At 31.8% G+C, this 20,081-nt stretch overlaps 1 protein-coding gene across 2 annotated transcripts in view; it reads right to left on the bottom strand.

The window, feature by feature from the left end:
• Positions 1–6,928: 6,928 nt before the first annotated feature.
• The window catches only part of LOC124358348 (eukaryotic translation initiation factor 3 subunit I), a 22,985-nt gene continuing 9,832 nt past the window's right edge, over positions 6,929–20,081 (bottom strand). The window contains exons 1-6 of one of the 2 annotated variants that reach the window (XM_046810652.1): positions 18,682–18,818; positions 16,027–16,273; positions 15,256–15,408; positions 9,839–9,966; positions 9,017–9,217; positions 6,929–7,219 (exon numbers count right to left, since the gene is read on the bottom strand). In XM_046810652.1, coding sequence (XP_046666608.1) covers positions 6,971–7,219; positions 9,017–9,217; positions 9,839–9,966; positions 15,256–15,408; positions 16,027–16,273; positions 18,682–18,684 — 981 coding nt within the window. In that variant the 5' untranslated portion in view covers positions 18,685–18,818 and the 3' untranslated portion in view covers positions 6,929–6,970. Of the gene's footprint in view, positions 7,220–9,016; positions 9,218–9,838; positions 9,967–15,255; positions 15,409–16,026; positions 16,274–18,681; positions 18,819–20,081 lie in introns of those variants that run through there. The other variant, XM_046810659.1, reaches the window with a different exon arrangement.

Below are 20,081 nucleotides of genomic sequence, written 5' to 3'. Positions count from 1 at the left end.
GTACAGTTTAATTAATAACCAAGGATCTGGTTGACTTGTTTCATTTTACGTGGTAGTATTAAATTTAACCTAGAAAGTGCAGGAAATGTTGAGTAAATCATTTACAATAGCCAATTATAATCCATAGGAAACAATTTTGACTTATTTGTTGACATATTAAAATAATTTACCATGAACCACAATCGTCTCTACCTGTCACATCTCTTATTCCTTACAATTTTCTGAACATATTTATTCCAAATATATTCATAACATAGTTTATCAGTTAACATGTTCGCTACCAATTGCCAACTATAGTTGACGCAAAACTTTCTCACTGACCAATCTTGTTACACAACCAGAGATCAGGCATAGTGCGATACGCTTCCGCTTAGACCAACCCTTTCAATCTCATTTTTTCAAAAGTATCTGGCAAAAATCCCAGTATTTATTCATAATGGCTCAGCCAAAAATCCCAGCACTAATTTTCATTTTTGGAAGTTTTGTTAAAATATTTCTTCTTTCTAATTTTTCAACCAACTTCAATTTGTTTTTATTTGGCATGAAATTTAATCTAAAATAAATGTAAAATATATTACATACGCAATACATTTTTATAATAATAGAAATTACTTAACAACATTTTTTCAATTCTAATTTGACTTCTTAAAAGGTATAGACAAAAAATAGACATTACTAATCTGAACATTGTGCATAAAAGTACATTTAATAATAAACAAATTTTCATTAGTTTATTACAAAAAATTAAAATATCTAACTTTTTTGTCACTGTATTTTAAAAATTCACTTTTTCTCCAAAGTATTCAAAATACATCAAATTATATAAAAAAAAACTTGTGTGGGAAATATAGAAACTTGGCACAAAATATCAAATGTATTATAACAACAATCATAGTTAGAACAACACAACAACCACTTGGCAACAAACTCCGCAGAGAGTGGTTGTTCACAGCTGACTAGCATGAAAAAACGAAGCAAGCTATTACGCCTGATTGATTATACGTTCCATACCACTGGTAGTCTCCTATATACAGTAAAAAACATCATTGTATTAGAAAATACGATACTTCATGACCATTTTAGTATTACACAAGTGATAATTTAATTATGTTTTATATTGCACAAAAACAATGAATTTGTGAATGTCCGTACATACAGATGCAGAAATTGTATGCAGATATCAAGAACGTCCGTAAATACTATCTCTTTACGAAAAATTGTATATGAATTATATGTTTAATACTTTTTATTAAGCTATTGAAACAATAAATTTATTTGTAATACAAAAAAAGCATATTTGAATAAAAATTTACTACCATTTTTTAATAATATACATGTAAAAAAGACAATAAATAATAATATATAAATAGTAAGTATTTAATTCTCGCCACTTTCATGAGGCACACCATGGATATTTTTACTCAGTTTTAAAAATATACTGACTTACCAATTTATTGAAAGCTTGTTAAAAGTTCAATTGGAAATTTGAAAGGCTTCGGAAAGGTAGTAGTCTTGCTTAGCTTCTACAATTTATACGAGGTGTGTTCAAAAAGTATCGCGAAATTTGAATTTTCGCAGGTTACGTATATTCGAATTTCGATTTTTTTTGTGGCGTTATGTTGGTACATATGTCTCTCACTTATGTTGAAAATTTCGGCCATTTTGAATGTTGAGTTAATTATTGACAGCTGCTTTGCTTGCACGTGTTTTGGTTCATCTTCGATTTTTACCTATTAAAAAAAATGGAACAAAGAACCTTTATCAAATTTGGTGTTAAAAACAAAATTAAATGCGCAGATGCATTCTGAATGTTGACTGTGGCATAAAGAGAAGCTACTTTGGACAAAAGCAACGTTTATCGGTGGTACAAAATGTTTTCAGAAGGCCGAGAAGATGTGAACAACGAAGAGTGTGCTGGACGCCCGAGCACTTCAACAACATACGAAAAAATTGATGAAGTGAAGAAAATTGTATTGGCCAATCGCCGAATCACCGTTAAGATAAATTGCCGAGGACCTAGGCATATCGACTGGCTCGTGCCATTCGATTTTAATCGATAACATGGGCATGAGACGGGTCGCCGCAAAATTTGTACCAAAACTGCTCAATTTCGATCTAAAACAGCATCGCATGAACATTGCTAATGAGATGTTGGAATCTGTCCGTGACGACCCGAATTTGCTCCAGAGGGTCCATAACTGGTGACGAATAGTGGGTTTATGGTTATGACGTGGAAACCAAAGCTCAATCATCTCAATGGAAGCTGCCGCACGAACTTAGACCGAAAAAAGCACGCCAAGTTCGGTTGAATGTGAAAGTTTTGCTTACAGTTTTCTTCGATTGCAGGGACGTGGTTCTTGCCACAAGGTAGAACGGTGAATAAGGAATATTACCTGCAAGTTATGCACAATTTGCGCGAAGCAATCCACCAGAAACGCCCGAATTTGTGGAAAAACTGGCTTTTGCACCACGATAACGCCCCTGCTCACACATAGCTGCTTGTACGTGACTTCTTGGCCAAAAACAACACACTAATGATACCGCAGCCACCGTATTCCCCAGATCTGGCCCCCTGTGACTTTTTTTTGTTCCAGAAACTGAAGAGGCCCATGAAAGGATGACGCTACGCCACGATTGACGAGAAAGAGACGGCATCGAAGGAGGAGCTGAACAAGATACAAAAAAATGATTTTTTGAAGTGCTTTGAAGATTGGAAAAAACGTTGGCACAAGTGTATAATATCCCAGGGGGATTACTTTGAAGGGGACAAAATAGGTATTCACAAATAAATAAATAATTTTTGAAAATACCAAATATTCACGTTACTTTTTGAACACACCTCGTAACTCAGTAAAATTGTTTGTACAAAAAAAATAAAAAAGCAAACTCTTTAGTAAAAACAATCCATAATTTTGTTTAGTAAAAACAATCCATAATTTTGTTTAGTAAAAACAATCCATAATTTTGTATGCTATCATATTTTTGATAGTAACTATCTTGTTTTTAAAATATTTGTAAAAAAGTGTATTAAAAAAATTAAGTTTTCTTTGCAAAAGTGAATACATTTTTTCAAATTTAAGCTTCTAAATCCGTCCAAAGTTCCAAAAATTATTTTTGAGATATGAATAAAGTAAAATGGTGATGAATTGCTCTTAATTTCAATGTTTCCCATCAAGTAATATATTTTAAAACAGATTTTTTCCCAGAAATAAAGAAAACCATTTTATTTTGATTTTATCTCTGTTAATTCTCATGCTAATGAAAATTTACTAGTGCTTAATTTATAATGTACCTCAAAAAATGTAATATGAGGTTTTTTTAGAAAAATCTTTCATTTTTCTGCAAAAATAAATATGTTTGGAAATATTTTACAATTTTATCTCAATAGAACATAGATAGGCGATTTCAGTAACAGGTGAACTAATCAATAAGGTTTAATAAATCATTCTTTAGTAGGATTGATTATCGAAGCTAAATAAGTTTTACATTAATAGAGAGAATTTTTTAAATTCACAAAGAATAAAAAAAAACAAATATTTCAAATTTCAGTTTACACTTTAGGTAGCTGATTCAATAAAATATGTAAATGTACCTTCTTAAGATTTTCTTTTGACATTGTTTAAACTTTTACAAAGATAGTCTGGAAGAATTCTATTTATCCAGCATTTTTAAGTGACCTCCGAGAACATTCAACTGAGCTCCTGTGGTAAGGAAGAGATGAAATTAGCACTGTGGTGAATAGTAAAAGTTATAGAAACCATGTCAGGAAGATTGAAATTAGTTTTGATCTTCTGTGCCAATTTTATTGATCTTCTGTGCCAGTTTTATCGATCTTCTGTGCCAATTTTATTGATCTTCTGTGCCAGTTTTATCGATCTTCTGTACCAGTTTTATACAACACAAATTCAGTTGCATGGATTTGTTGCAAATATATTCTCTATATTATTTATAAAGCACGAGTTAGTTTTAGTTATAGTTTTGTTTAAACTTTTTAACCCCAACGCCTGATATATCTGACAGAGGTGATCTGACTAAATTTCCAAACATCCATCATATTGGACGTCTCCAGATTTTAATGTTAAAAGATGTTCAAATGCTACTATTTTTAGTACACCAACGGATAAACAAACCAGCTACATGCATAAACCAATAAACCTTGCTATTGGTATTGTATTTCCTCTTCTGTGAGATCAGTTTACTTGTCAGTGTCAGTATGATTCAATGTTGTCTGTTCATCAATTATTGAGTTTGTGTGATTAAATTGTGAAAGTGCGGGAAAATAAGAATGGAAGAATTGCAAGAATTAATCTTAATTCACTAATCAGGCTATATATAAACTTTGATGATATAAAATGTAAAATATTATAAATGTTATATTACTTCACAATCAATGTGAATATTAAGATTTGCTCCAGTCCACCTTCCTCTTAGTCCATGGTCTGAAATCTGATGCTATCACAGACTTGACTCCCGGAATCTGGTAAAGTTCGTCAAACGAGATCCAAAAAAAGTTAGAGACAAAGAAGCTCAAAATGAACTCTTTACATAGTTTTGACATCAGAGACACACAGAAGACAAAGTATATACTGTAATCTAGGTGAAGAGATATTCTTATTGTCTCGAGAGGTGTACAATTGAGTGCATTACAATGTTTTAGGCACAGTCTCTAAGCACATCATAAATGAATTAATATACATTCATTAATAGTTATGAACTTCATAGAAATAAACATTATAATTTACTTTGAGTAACTATTTTCTAGTTTGAAATTAATAATATACTTGTTCTAAAAATAAAAATGTGATACAAATAATTACCAATTGTGATAGTTTAGAACATTATAAACCTATTTTTAACCCTTAGCATTCCATAGATGGAATAATCCGCGATGTTCTTAGGTCTTATAACGCCAAAGACGAAATAATCCGCCTATCGATACAAATATATTTTATTACTGTTTTTGAAGTTTATAAGCTCAATATATAAGCCACAATACTAAGTTATGTACTGGCTTGGCCAAATAATCCAGTTGCAGCTGTCAGCTTGCCGCAGTAGATAAACAATAAGTTTTGTTGCTGACAGCTGTTTTCCCACTCCCGTCTGTACGCCAATGATGATACTATCCGCCATTACCACCGACTGTCAGTGGAGCACGCATTGTGCCTTTGGGAAGTGTTCTTGCGTTGTCATTCCTTATACAAACAGTTGTAAAAAGTTATTGTTACCATGTTTTAGGTGTTATAATCAATTTTTTATTGTTTCTTTTCTGTTATGTAATTATGGCTCATCACCCAGACGATTCTGGCTTCATCCCGACTTGTGTTTTGAAGTTTACCATACAACTGCCTAAATCTATCATCAGAACTTATAAACTAATCAAGATCAGCATATTACACATTATTTGTTTTCTTAATATTGTACATAGTTTTCATATTTTTCATCACATGTATTTGATTACTCTGTAACCTGAATTTGATTTTTATTGAAATATTCCATAATTATGAAAAAATTTGATTATTTTTTCAAATTTATGTATTGCAAGTATTACATTATTGTAAAATTTATTTTTTGTGTGTGTTATTAGTCATTAGGAATGAATAAAAAAATAGCTTTAAGGAATTTTCATTTTCAATTTTTTACCTTAAATGAGCGTAATCTAAAAAATACTAAAGTTATATCGGCATTCAAAGGGTTAAAACTTTAAAAGTTCAGTGTCATAGATCAGAATTTTTTCAATTTAATGAAATATATTTTTCAAAACCCCACAGTAATCACTCGTCCAACATGATGCATAAGAGTTTGGTAACTGATCAACTTCAACACATCAACAAAAACACACAGTATTAACTCCATAATTTCTTAAAAAGTACACAATCATTTGCTATTATCAGTTCAAAAATATTGCAAAAAGGTTTTCTTGGCAAAATATTATGTATGGCTTTTAGATAACCCTTTTTATTTACTGGAAGAATTTGTTGCACACAATGTATAACAATCTACATTTTGTTAATAAAAATTCTGAGAGATCAATTAATTTTACCCAATAAATATTGATTTAATAGTATCTGGAACCTGAATTGATACTTACCACAATATTAAATTTTTAAACATTTTAGCTAGTCTTTTAAAGTAGAGACAGACTTGCCTATAGCTGTAAATGTAACTTTATCAATAATCTTCTTGATTTGTAGAGCAATAAACAAGATTTAGATTTGTTTTGAGTGCAAACTTGAATGTCATTCTGAACAATTTAACTATCATCACTGACCTAAAAATTTGTTTAGTCATAATACAATTTTGCTGATGGTGCACTTAATGCAAAAGTAGACATTCAAATTTATAGGTGGTTTGAACAAAGTCTACATTTCAAGTCAAATTTCAAGTTTCTACATTGATTAAAATGCCTTAACCACTTGTACTGGTGAGTGAATCAGTGTAATAGTAAAACTCTTACACATACGATAGTAATAGTTATTGTTAACAATAAAATTCAATCTTGTATTTAAAAATATAAACATACATGAATTTATTGTTTTTTCAACTAACATAAATATTTAAATAGTTCAAAGAATGTAAAAATAGCTCGGATGGATAATAGTTTTAGACTATCTAAATTTTAATAAATCTAAATAGCAATACAGTAAGAGGCATGAATACAGGATGCACGTAACTGAACAGGCCAAAGTTGTACAGTCATGCATAAAAACTTCGGTTTGTGTGTAATCACCAGCAAGTAGGAAAGGTAAGCGGTGTTAGTTCCTAGTACCCCGTGCCATGTCTTGCCATCACCCTCACTGACCAAGGTCGCGTGCACAGTACCACGCCTCATACAGTACCTAAGTTTCTAGAAAGTCATTTTACAGGTAAATTTACTTAAGACTTTAGAACATATTAAGGTACGGTATTAATACAAATAAAACACAAACTATTACACTGTAAAAACTTATATATTCACAATATTTACCAGAGTTTAATAATCAAAACCAAAATCAAAATACGATGAATCAAATGTGTGGAGCCTGACGTATCCGTCCTCTCCTCCACTGGCGTAACTCTTGCCATCAGGGTGGAATGCAAGGCTGTTGATGGGACCGAAATGTCCCTTCACTCGTCCAAACTCTTCTTCAAATACCAAATGGTAGAAACGTGAGTCGAACTTGCCAGCCCTTGCAGAGGTGGTTGTCACATCCATGGCTTCCTGACCACCACCCAACACCACCTGTCAGAAACTAAGGGTTAACCTACTGCCAAATGAAGTATTTAAAAATAAATATTTAAATGTGAAATGACATTTGTAATGAAACTAAAAGATTATTATGTTCTTATAAATCTTACATTTTTAAAATGGACCCATCCTTAGTTTATTACATAAAAAAATTGCAATCAATTTCAGAAAATGAAACAAAAGATTGTTATGTTCTTATAAATCCAAATTAAAAAAATAGACATATCCTTAGTTGTATTAAAAATCAAAAATCAAATCAGAATCAATTTCAGAATCCAGAAAAACATTTTGGAATCTGCCCAACCATAGTTTAAATTAGTGTGTAGATAAGCATTTATTGAGATGGAGAGTTGATGACTAAGTCTTCCGCCACCAACACAACTTGCCTTGTAACGTTTACAATTTCACCAAGACTGTACGGCAGAATGATGAAATAAATTCTTTATTCATTCTTTAGAGCAAGTAAAATATTGAGAATTTAAAAAATGTTCCAATTTCTTTCAATATGACTACTTTTAACACGTCACTCTTGCACCCTTGTTTTGTACAAGAGTACATGTCCTGTGGTAAGTTGATCACGTCTTGTTTAAACAGCTGTACAAAAAATGCAAATTAAGTCAATCGTCCAAACCATGAGCAAGTTATATGGATAACTAACAGAAGTTAGTTATCCATAATATAAAAATTTAACTAAGCGTACAATTATATTTTAAATGGTTTTGCAGAGGTTCAGAGAAACAACTATATATTACAAATATTATTCTACTTTAATTTTAGATTGTAATATGGGCTTCCATATTATATGCCAATAATCTGGCAAAAATATAGCCTTATGTTTGTGTAACTTATAAAACATATTTTAAACTTAAAAGGTTTGAAAATTTCAAATCACCCCTAGTCGTGATAAAAAATGTTAAAATGGAGCCATAACATATTTTAAAGAGGAAATATTTGTTCTCTTAGGATAAGAAGCTTAGAAGTTGCACTTAGTCCTAAAAGGACCTTTGTGCTGCTTCTGAGGTGACAGGATGTTCTGGGTGGGTATAGGGACCGCCTCCTGTCAAGATCCTTGAAGAATAATTTTGGACATTAATCTCTGTCATGTCTCCTCGGAAGAAGAGGAAGCCAGCTCTGTGCCACCCTCTCAGTCATGCAGGCAGGGGGTGGCACACCTTTATGTCTAGGCTAGCAAGAACCTTTGACAATTAGGGAACGAACCCCACCAACTCCTACAGTCATTTCCCGAAGTAAACTAAACCTATCGAATTACCTTTGCACCCCAGAATCTTGAAATTTGTGGTTAGCTCCTGGACATCCATAAGGTTGCCCAGATTTAAGTAACACATCGGTTTTTGCTGTATCAAGTGTAGGTTCTATTAGAAGGTATAAACCAGCCTGAACCCTTCTGGGAGGAAATATTTATATGGCTACAAAAATTGTGAAGTAAACAAATATTAGCGATCATCCGTTTGCTTACTCTCGAGCTGTTGAAATCCATGCATTCACACAGTAGACTTATGACAATGCATTAACATAAATATGGAAAATACTTACTACAAACAAAATATTATTTACAAAAGTATGACATGATAATTAGATTTTCTATTTTCAGTTCTTTAAACACAAGTACGACAATAACACGTTACAGCAGTAGTTATTTGACACATCACTATTCTAAACCTTATGGTACGGTTCTAAAATTCAACTGGATAAAATCAATGTCTCTTTCCTTGCAGAAGTGGTTAATGAAACCACTAGTTAGTTAGTGTTGTTAGTGGTTGGACAACTCACATGATCCAGGATGGGAGAGAGAGCTGCACTGTTAACAGGTCGTTCGGTCTTGTAAGTCTTGATGTGGTTTAGCTGGTCAGTGAGGAACAGCTTAGCTGTGTTATCCTTGGACGCTGTCACGAAGAATGCTTGGTCCTTGCTCATCTGCATGTCGTTGATCAGACCTACGTGTCCTTTCACACTAGTAATCTCCTTGCCTGTCTGTACAGGAACACACGTGACTAAGTGCAAGTCATGTCGGACCTTCTATGTGATCCAAACTTACTATCATCCAATAATTCTCATGTACACTGTTACTAGTAACACCACAATCATAACAAATTCAATATGAGCAGCCATTTAACTGATAACAAGATTAAAATTATATAACAGCAATCAGCTGATAAAATAATGTTTTTTCAGAAAACACTAGCAATGATAATTTGAAAAAAAATTGGCCAAGGCTGGAAAAAGATAACAACAGAGTTAGCTAAGTTCACCCCCTTAGCATAACACATAACATAACATAAATGCCTCAGCTTTCTCACTTCTCACTCATCACTTAAGTTTTTCCGATAGGAAGCTAACCTACTAAAGAGCATAGTATTTCAACAACCTGTCAGACCACATCACGCAAGATAAAGGATAGAGCACTCAAGGGAAAACTCTTTCGGTGGCTTAAGGATCATACCGAGAAGGAAATCCTAAAGTGAAAAACCTAAATTTATAACACTACAATTTAATTTTGGATGTAATTTTGATTTGATTCCAATAACTATCTCTATGATATGTGAACAAAGAATAATTGTATTAAATACAAATAATGTTTAAATTCACACTTACTCTTAGATCCCATTGGACAATTTTGCCATCTTCATGTCCAGAAATGAGAGTCTCATCTAGAGGTCCCCACAGGAGAGATGTGACTTTGCAGTCACCAACTTTTATCCTAAGAATAGCATCTTGATTTTCTGGAAAAATACAAAATTATAACTTAAGTTGAACTTTATTATACATATATTTTACTTTCTAAACATCTTTTCTGGAATGTACAAAACAAAATCAGGTTTCATGTTTATAACAGTCAACATATTGGTGGTTTTAAAAATAATAACACACACACACACACACATATATATAAAATAATCTGTTTATAGCAAAATATTTTACGTACAATACAATAAAATTTACGGTTACTCACTTTTGACCAGTCTTGTCTGTATGTATAATGTAGTTTAACATTTTATTATATTATTTAAACAATACTAGATAACTCTGTTTTGTATACCGAGCCTGATTACAGGTGAGGCTGGGTCTGCAGCACCAGCTAGCTATCAACGCCTGTATAGCTCAAGCTTATGTATTTAATTCTAGTGTTTTTTTTTCTCAGTATTTTATGATTCTTAAGTTCATATATCTTAATTTTGGAATCCCTGCATCATGTTTATGTATAAATGTTTATTTTCGTCATATTATAAGCGAATCTGAAATAGTTGATCGTAGTCACCATCGTACGTTGTGAGTCCTAATCATGTTTTTTTTAACAAATCTGCCAAAATATACTGCCACTTTTTCATATTGGCTTATAAGTAATATTTGGTTATTTGGTTACTTTTGATTGAAAATACCACACTTAGGCCAACTAATTAAACTAACAAGCTTATGTAGTGATTTTTTTAACATTTTTACATAACAATCAAGGATATGTAATAATTTTATTTTTAAAAGATAAACTTTATATATGTATACATTTTTAAAAGCTCATAAATCTGCCTTTTAAAATTATCCAAAATAATATTTATAAACTTGCTGCTTGCTATTAACAGATTTTTTAAGTATGAAGCAAACCTCAGCGAGCCATACCGAGACATGTATTACAGGCCCAGGGTACAGCATTCAAAATAAAATAAGAAAAATACTTATACAAGATGGGACAAAGAAACTTCCTTATTTCGAAATTTAATTGAAAAGAAAGTAATGAAGACATATATTTTGTTTTACTTTCAAACTTTTTTACCAAAATATTCCGTTGCCCAGCAAAGTTCCTGTGTATCAAGTAAGAAATCTGAGATATATATTTTGCTCCAAATGTTATACTTATTTCAGAAATATATAGTTTGTTGCACTTTAAATGCATAAAATTATACTTAGTAGTAGTTTATACAATAATCCGTACCCGTATTTTATTCTACGAGGCACGTCCAGAAAGTAATTGTACTGGTACTCTCAAAGCTTTAGGGAATACTTTTTCGACATGTTGGCAACACTGCCGCGTAGCTTGACTCCTCCTCTTCAAAACTAGACCAATTCGAGGTTAGTGTGGATTCGCGCCGTCATTCGCTACCTCGTTGTGAAGGGAAAAGCTCCGGTTGAAATTTATAACGAGGTGGAAACTGTTTAGACTGCCTCTTAGTTTCATAGTGTAGTGGGTAACCAATGTTTCGTCTCCAGTAACAATAGAGTAGAGAAAATTATCGCCTTCAAGTTTGTAGCGTTCCAAAAACTCTTTGTAGCTCTGCACTCGATTCAACTTGTGCTGTTCTGTCAGTTGTTTTGAGACCCATCTCGCAGACAATTTCTGATATCCGAGAGTTTCTGTGATTGTTTCGTGTATCAGGGATCTGGAGATTTGTGGAAACATCGCAGAAAGTTCATCTAACGTCAATCTGCGATCGTCACGGACCGCAATCTCGATTTTTCCACAAGTTCGTCAGTCATAATTGAAGGTCTTCCACTCATCTGATCGTCATGATTCAGAATCTAACTCAATAGTTTAATAATGAAATATAAAACAAAACAAAAATAACCTATACAAAGTATGCGGCAACGACTGATCAAATACAATGAAACAAACGTTGTGTAACAAGCCCTACAGTTGTTGTCGTCAGCTGTCAACCGATAGACTAGTGCGGGGCGGAATAACATTTTGCAATGTACAATGAGAATGCAACATAAAAGCAAAGACCAACAAAACCGGTATCAATATGTAGATTGATTCTTCTTCTTTACATTGGTGTCAGATAAAACGTGATTGGTTAATAATGACACATTCACAAGTCATCAAAACAAAAGAGTGAAAATGGACCGCATATGGGGCGATGCCAATTCTGGGAGACCAAATGAGCCGCATCTGCGGCGATTGCCAGTTCTAGGGTTAAAGTTCATTTTTACTTAGTTTTAAAGATGACATCAGACAGATGGTGCCCATTGTTGTCAATGCACTGCGTTAATCGAGCTCTAAAGTTTCGTTCAACTTCCTCCAGCATATCGTCCAGTACGCTGGCGATAGCTTCATGAATGTTGTTCTTCAGTTAAACCAGGGTCTTGGGATGATCAGTATAGACTAGTGATTTTGAAACAGCCCCATAAAAAATAATCGTACAGAGCTAAATCAGGGGATTGTGCTGGCCAAAGGTCACCCCTTATAAAGAAATGGCGTCCTGGGAAGTGTTGATGCAAAACTGCCATTAACACTCGTGCCGTGACACCGTCCTGCTGGAACCACACATCTCTCATATCCATCACAATGAGTTTTGGCAAGATAAACTCCTGGAGCATATGTTTGTAACAATGAGAATTCATGGATGTTAGTTTTCTTCAAGAAAACCATGGACCAATTATTCCAACTCTTGATATAGCACACCAAACAGTAACATGATATGAACGTAGTGGTCACTGATAAAGTTGCCTGGTATTAGCATGGCTCCAATAGCGCATGTTCTGTTTATTGAAATATGGAAGTGAGTATGTTTGCTAAAGAAAGCAAGTGTACCTTGAGGCATTTCAAGAAGTGCCTCACATGCGTTTTCTTAAACAACAAAATCACATAGATTAAGTTTCTGCATAACAGCTAGTTTGTAAGGGGATCACTCTCCATAAACTGCCAAATAACATGTCCTTATAAATAATATCATTTATTTAATATAAAATTAATATTTTTTAATATTAATTGGAAACTATAACACATTATCTTAAGACACTATCAAGTTTGAAGTAAAAACAAAGACTAATGTAATAAAAATAAGTCCACAGAACATGACTAATCATGTCTGTGGACATATTCTTGGCCATTTTGGATAATATGTGAAATGGTTATAAGTGTTTATATTGAAGAGTTTATTAGTTAAAAGGGAAGTTGAGAAGTGGTAAAGATCATATCATCATATCTGTGGCCAGCAAATTGTACAGGTAAGATAGTTTTACAATATTTCTTTCATATCACATAAAAAGTGAAATGTTACAATTGGATAAAATCTAGCAATTTTAAGGTTGTCATCTAAAATTCACTTGACCAAATAACAGGCTTTTCTAATTATCATCATGTCTATGGATTTGCTTTATCCACGCACATGTGTGGGCAACAGACATGATAATAAATTTTAAAACAAAATTCTTTAGCAGTCTAGTTATTTTTAACAGTCTTGATTGGTGAATATTAGTTTAAGAATCTTTAACTTTTTAAGATATTAAAACTTTTTACTTAGTTTTATTGCCTCTTAATACCTGGAGTAAGATTTAACTCTGGTTATGATTTAGCTGGCTTTTTCAACTGCATTAAATTGTTATGTTTCATTAATTAACACAGGCCCATATTATAAACAGTATTTAGTATTACTTAGTAAAGTGTTCTAATACTTTTAATTTGAATTGTTCATTACCTGCTCAACTTGACTAAATACTTAATTTAAAACAACCCTCAGAGTAATTTTAAAGTTAGCAGAAGACCAGCAGAAAAATTAAGAGAAATTAATTCAAAATCTTAAAGAAGAAAACAACAGATGACATAACAAAATAAACAAGTTGTGCAAGAGAGTGCAGAGGGGAATGAAAACTGAAGTTCAAAATCTGATACCAAGAAAACAAGTTTAAAAACTGTATACTCCAAAGATATAAAGAAACGTTTATTATTTGACAAAGTTTTGTGTAAACAGCTGTCCATAAATATTTCATTAGAAAATGTACGAATAACAACAGGTATTTTACACAAATATTAAATAGTAAAAATACAAACTTGCATATCAAACTGCATTAATGACATCACACAGAATGCTAAAATAAACAGAAAAATTTGGAAAAATGATATTGACATACCAAATTAAGCTTAGAAAAGATGTACATATAATTGAGTTTTTAGAGCAGCTTGGATGAAGTAATCAGATAATGTGCAGACAAAAAAGATACCTTACCACAGAGAAAAAAATGCAAATATTATATTTAAATGATTCCAAAATTGCATATGAAATTTTTTTCCTACTATGAGAAACATAAGAAATTGAGTTATTTTGACTTTTGCAAACTCAGACATTAATTAATACTGTTTTATTAATATGTTTATTAAAATAAATTTTTAATAACATATTTATTATTTTTAAACCAATAATATCAATAATATATATTCAAACTCATGAAGTGTGACGTGTCATGACCATGACATTTAAGCCTCATGTCTGTGGATTTAAAATTTATGAAATGTATATATTTTTAAAAAGTGGTGTTTAACGAACTTGACAGATAGTATGGTTGAAATTTATATGTTAAATGTAATTGAAAACCGTTGCAAAAAATACATTAACTGAACATTATTTTAAAACTACTTTCATAAAATATTGCGTTTTGGTGGAGAATGCCCCAAGGATAAAACTTCAGTTCTTGATGAAGGATTTGCCTCACATTTTGAGTAGATATCCTACAGCTGATGTTTTTTACCCATGAAACAATACACTGACGGCCAGGAACACGACTACAAGATGCGATATAAAGTGGTACAGAATGCATGAACGTGGTGATGATTGAGCGCCTATTTGACAAGTACGCTTCAACACCGAACGTGTGCTCCAAATTCATCCACTTCATTATACAGACTAAACTGAGTGGATAAAAAACTTTACGAACCTCCCTCTCAAAAAGGCCTACCCCTACCCTTTACAGAATAGCCGTCACTTCATGGTGCCTAATTCAATTAAGCAAGTTCCTCTACCCCAACCTGTATTATTGTACGCGTCATTACACTTACACGATGAAACATATTAAACAGCGACTTCATTGTAATCTATTTTAAAACAATTTAGACTTCTCTCTGATTATAAAACATATTATTTTGTCTTAAAGAGTCAACATTTTTAGACAGCAAATAATGAAAAAACATTCGCTTTGTTCTAACTAAGCCTATTCTAAGTCACATAAAGGCACCAACAAAAGATTAATTATTACTTAATTAAGTAAAATTATTAAATAAATATGAATTAAATGTTGTTGCTTACCTATTGACTTATCAGCATTCCTGACATCAACAATAATGATTTCACAAATTTGTTTACGAGCAGTGTCAGTAGAGAAGGCAGCCATGTTTGCGGAATAACTAAAATTACAAGTTCTCACTGAGGAATTTGTGGGAATGTTGCCAATTTCAATTCCTAGAAAAGAAAAGAAAATTAATAATTTAAGACAAACATAAAATAACAAATAATTCAAAATAAAGTGAATTTCGCTACAGAAATATTTGCTCAAAGCCTATTCTAATACTGTCAAGCTTGCCAGCCTAGTTTACATAACAAAGTAGGCTACAGATTGAATGATGGTAGTGCCTAATTAGTTTTTTAAAGATATAATATTGATGTTAAAAGTAACTTTTTTATAAAAATAACCATATTATTTTATTTTGTATTTTAAATTAAGAAAAGACATTTTTATAGATTTTTACAAATAAAATTTTATTTTCTAACTATACTGCTTTTAACAAAACCTCTTAAAATCTTTTAATTACTGAGGTTCTAAATTATATTTTATATTCACAAAAATATATACATATATAAATGTAAATATTGGTTCTGGAAGCTAAAGTATTATAGAATTTCAGACTGTTTTGCGATAAGTATTATTGTAATATCCCGGAATACCAATACTATTAATAATACGTGCTACAAGACAAATAATTTTGCTAAAATTTAGGAAGAGCATGTAGCATTTTTGCTAAGAAAATGTTCATCTCAGCTTAAACCCTGTATATGCTACTTTTGAAACATTATTATTACCTGTGGAACAATCCCACAGTTTAAGTGAGGCGTCTGCAGAACCAGACATGAACCTGGTTGACTCCCAGTTAACATCAATGCACCAAACAGCTCCTTGATGTCCATCGAAAGTTCCTAATCTCTCTCCGTTCAGCGAATACCAGACATTAGGAATTTGATCCTTAGATGCAGAGAATAGTAGATCTCCTTCACGGTTGTACTTAATTTGTGTAATGGAACGCTGATGACCTTGAAGAAGTAAAGGTTTCTGTAAATTAAAAACAAATAAAATATATCTTATTGTTAACAAATTATAAAAGCAACATATACTTACTAGGTTTATGCCTTATGAATCATGTAATAAGCTGAAAGAACACTAAAGGCTTTGCCACTTTTACCACAATCATTATTTAAAACTAAATTATTATGAATACCTATTGGATGAATGAATATATATTTCCCAATAATACAAATTAAAATACGTATGTATCTTACATTACATTATATTTTAACGTAAGGAGGTATTAACTATATTTGATAAACAGAAAACAAAACAACCTACTATATAAATGTACTGGATACGGTTCTTTTAGGGAAATTAGGGTCTGCATGGGCAAGTAAACCTGTGCGTATACCCGAGCCATTATGGTGCTGATAATTGGAACGGATTTTAAAAGAAACCAAATTAAATGTAATACATTAAATTTATAATGTTAAATATTTTATTGGATGATTTTTCTATTAGTAGATCCTACAGCACTGATTTATATATAATTGCTATTGTAAAGAACAATAAAGTTAGGCTTTTAAGGAACCACAAAGTTAAAATTAAATTATTTATTATGTTTGAAATCAAATTTTAATTGTTAAAATGTTTACAAACAGTTTAATTGTCCAGTAGTTTTCCAAAACTCTGTCCGTTTTTACCAAAAACAAAATCTATCACTTGAATAGTTTTTATAATTGTGTTTATTGTACAATATTAGGTTATTACACATGATTTTAAGTTGTCTTTAAATGCTCTTTATTATAAAGGTATTCAAATTTACAAATAAACTTTCCTTATAATAGTTATTTTGGTAATTTGGGGTTATACCAACCACACCCAGACATGAATCGTTATTTGACATTTGCTTCTACTGATTACTAGATTAGCGTAGAACAATATTTTGTCAATATAAAACAGGAATTGTCTTATCGCAAACCCCTCCCCACCCTCAGACAGAGGTCAAAGTCGAGCGGTCTAAGATAACGTGATTGCAGAGTCTCGCCGCCCGTTCAGTTGGTGCGTCGCTTTGTTGTACTTCCGTGTTTTACCTCTACATTTCTCCAAACACAAAAATTCAACAAAAACAAACATTACCAAACTAAAACTAAACTCTTTATTGAAAAGACACTCAAAACTTGTTTTTATTCTTGATACCACTCCGCCACCCAAAATGCCAGTGCCTCCGGCCATCAGCGCGGGCTTCGGCAGCACCTTCGCTGCCCCGCACTGATGTCGACAAAAGAAAAACATCCCTCGAGATATTACTTATTAGTAAAATATCAAATTTTAGAGGGGCAGATCAGAAATATAAATTGAATTGTAATGGAAAGGCAATTATGTACCGTGCAAATCATGTGATGCCGCGCACTGCCCTAATCGGGATTCTCGAGAAAGATAAGATAACAACGACAACAATACTGATCACAATACCTGGAAATGCTTGTAATTTTGTAATTAAACAGTTGTTTTTTCGTTCTATCATGTTTGTTTCTATAAATTTATATTTTTATGTTCTTCATACTGGTGTGGTCGGTATGATCCCAAAATACCGAATTGTTTTCTGAAACCTTACGATTTAGTAAAAATAATCTCTAACAATTAACTATTTTTTATAATTTTGTTTATGGTAGAATATTAGGTTAGAACACATGATTTTAGGTTGTTTTTAAATGTTCTTTATAATGAAATTATTGAAATTTCTAAATAAAGTTGTTTTATATTAGTTATTTCACTTCAAACTTGATATTTCACCACTACAATATGATTATCTAAACTATATAAACAAAAATGTTGACACGAATTATGTTATATAAAAACTATCTGTTATAAAATGAAGCAAACAAAACAGTTTAATATTTAGTTACTTTTTACTGTTTTTAAGGATATACTATGATTTTATAGTGGTGGTGGCCTCTTATTACACTGCAGCCCTTGATTTTTAAATTGTTTCCATAGAAATTTTGTCTGAAGTGTTTTTTTAATTAAAAACATTAAACATACATTTGAATGTTAAATGGTTCTGTTACATAATACATTTGCCTTTAAAAAGAAATAAAAATGAGCTTTTTATGAACAAAAATAAATTATAGGGAAATTTTTTCCAAAATCTTGTGTTTTCGTCCTAAACCCTCTGGCACTTTTCACATGATCACACAACAAATAACTAGGCATTTTTCAACATGGGTTTGTTTTTAACTCTGGTACTAAAATGATTAATTATAAAAAAAAACCCATAAGGAGAGTATTCTTTATGAAAATAATTTAGACATATGTCAATACTCAATCATGGATTTTAACTGCCGACAACTGAAAAAGTTAACCTAACATCTATGTTGAACCTAAATTACTTTTTAAATGCGCGGCCTCCCATTAGACTAATATTTGTTCAACTAGATAATAAAACATACCATTATAAAAGGAAGTTCCTATGCAAATTCCTTGAAAATAAAATAACCCCTACAAAACTACTACAACGTGATAATCACTGAATGCTTACACCACACCAAGATCTGAGTTAGCCCAATACCAAAGACCGACGAGGGGGTAATGATGGGAGAATCGAATACAGAATCGAATAGTATTCGAATACAGCCAGAGTATTCACGTATTCGAATACATCAAAATGGATTCGAATACTTTTGAAATGAATACAATTTCTCTGGAAGAATTGAATTCAAACCTGGAGTATTCGTTTATTCTGACAAATAGTATTCAAATAAAATATCCAAGAGCTGTATTCGTATTCATATGAGGTTTAAAATGAATACATATATGGAGACTTTGAAATGAATAATTTAGGGGAGATTCATAATTTGAAAAAATAATTACAAATTTTAATACTTAAAAAAAAAGTATAATTAATTGTATGATTATTAAATTTAAAAATACATATTATATTATATTATATGTCCCGGCGGAGCAAGTACTTTTTGCGATTCAATGTTTATTGAAATAAATTAAATTCGGCTATTGCCATTTATACAAAGGGGGGACCAATGAATGATCAACGAACGAACGAACGATGACAGTCCACTAGTCCACTCCAAGTTTTGTTTTAATTATTTACTAAAAGCAGGCTTTGGTTGAGTGAGACAGTCTTTTTCCGATTTACTTATATAAAGGCTTTGATGACATCATAAAGCCTGAGGTGCACTGCCATGTATTTGCTTCTACATAAATAATATTCTGGGATTCTTATGAATGTTCGGTGGAAATAAATAAACAGGCCTGGTTTATGTTGAACATGTAAACATTTTTAAAACAAACAGGAAACGATTTTATAGAAAATATGTCCTATCAGTATAATGTTTATGAAATATGGGAAATTTTATGGGTAGGTGCCATGAAAGGAGGAAGTCAGGATGGAAAAGTTCTGCCTATCTGGAACCCGTCAGACGTTTCTAACAGGCAGAAGTGATGCGGGGGCACGAATTGAAAAAAAACTTGTCATGTTTTCTAATGTATTTCATGTGTCATTCCTATCTGGTACTATTTATAGTTCCTAAAAACGTTAACTTCAAAATAAAGGTCCTCCTGTGATTTAAGAGCATTTATATCTTGATTATATTTATTTAAAGTTATTTCAAGGCAATTATTTCTAAAAACGTACACAATGAGGATATAGCATAATTAAATGATCTGTTATTTCTTATACTCCTTGAGTACAAACTAAGCAAAATGGAATAGAATGCAGTTTTTAGAAAGCTGTCTTATTGGTATATACATAGCTTATTCTTAATCTGCGTATGTTAACTATATCTAATCTATTCATTTAATTCTTTTAGGTGCCATTTCTCATATATATTTT

Source organism: Homalodisca vitripennis, chromosome 1 (genome assembly GCF_021130785.1).
Source record: "Homalodisca vitripennis isolate AUS2020 chromosome 1, UT_GWSS_2.1, whole genome shotgun sequence".
Lineage (NCBI taxonomy): Eukaryota > Metazoa > Arthropoda > Insecta > Hemiptera > Cicadellidae > Homalodisca > Homalodisca vitripennis.
This window is presented reverse-complemented; position numbering and strand designations above follow the sequence as displayed.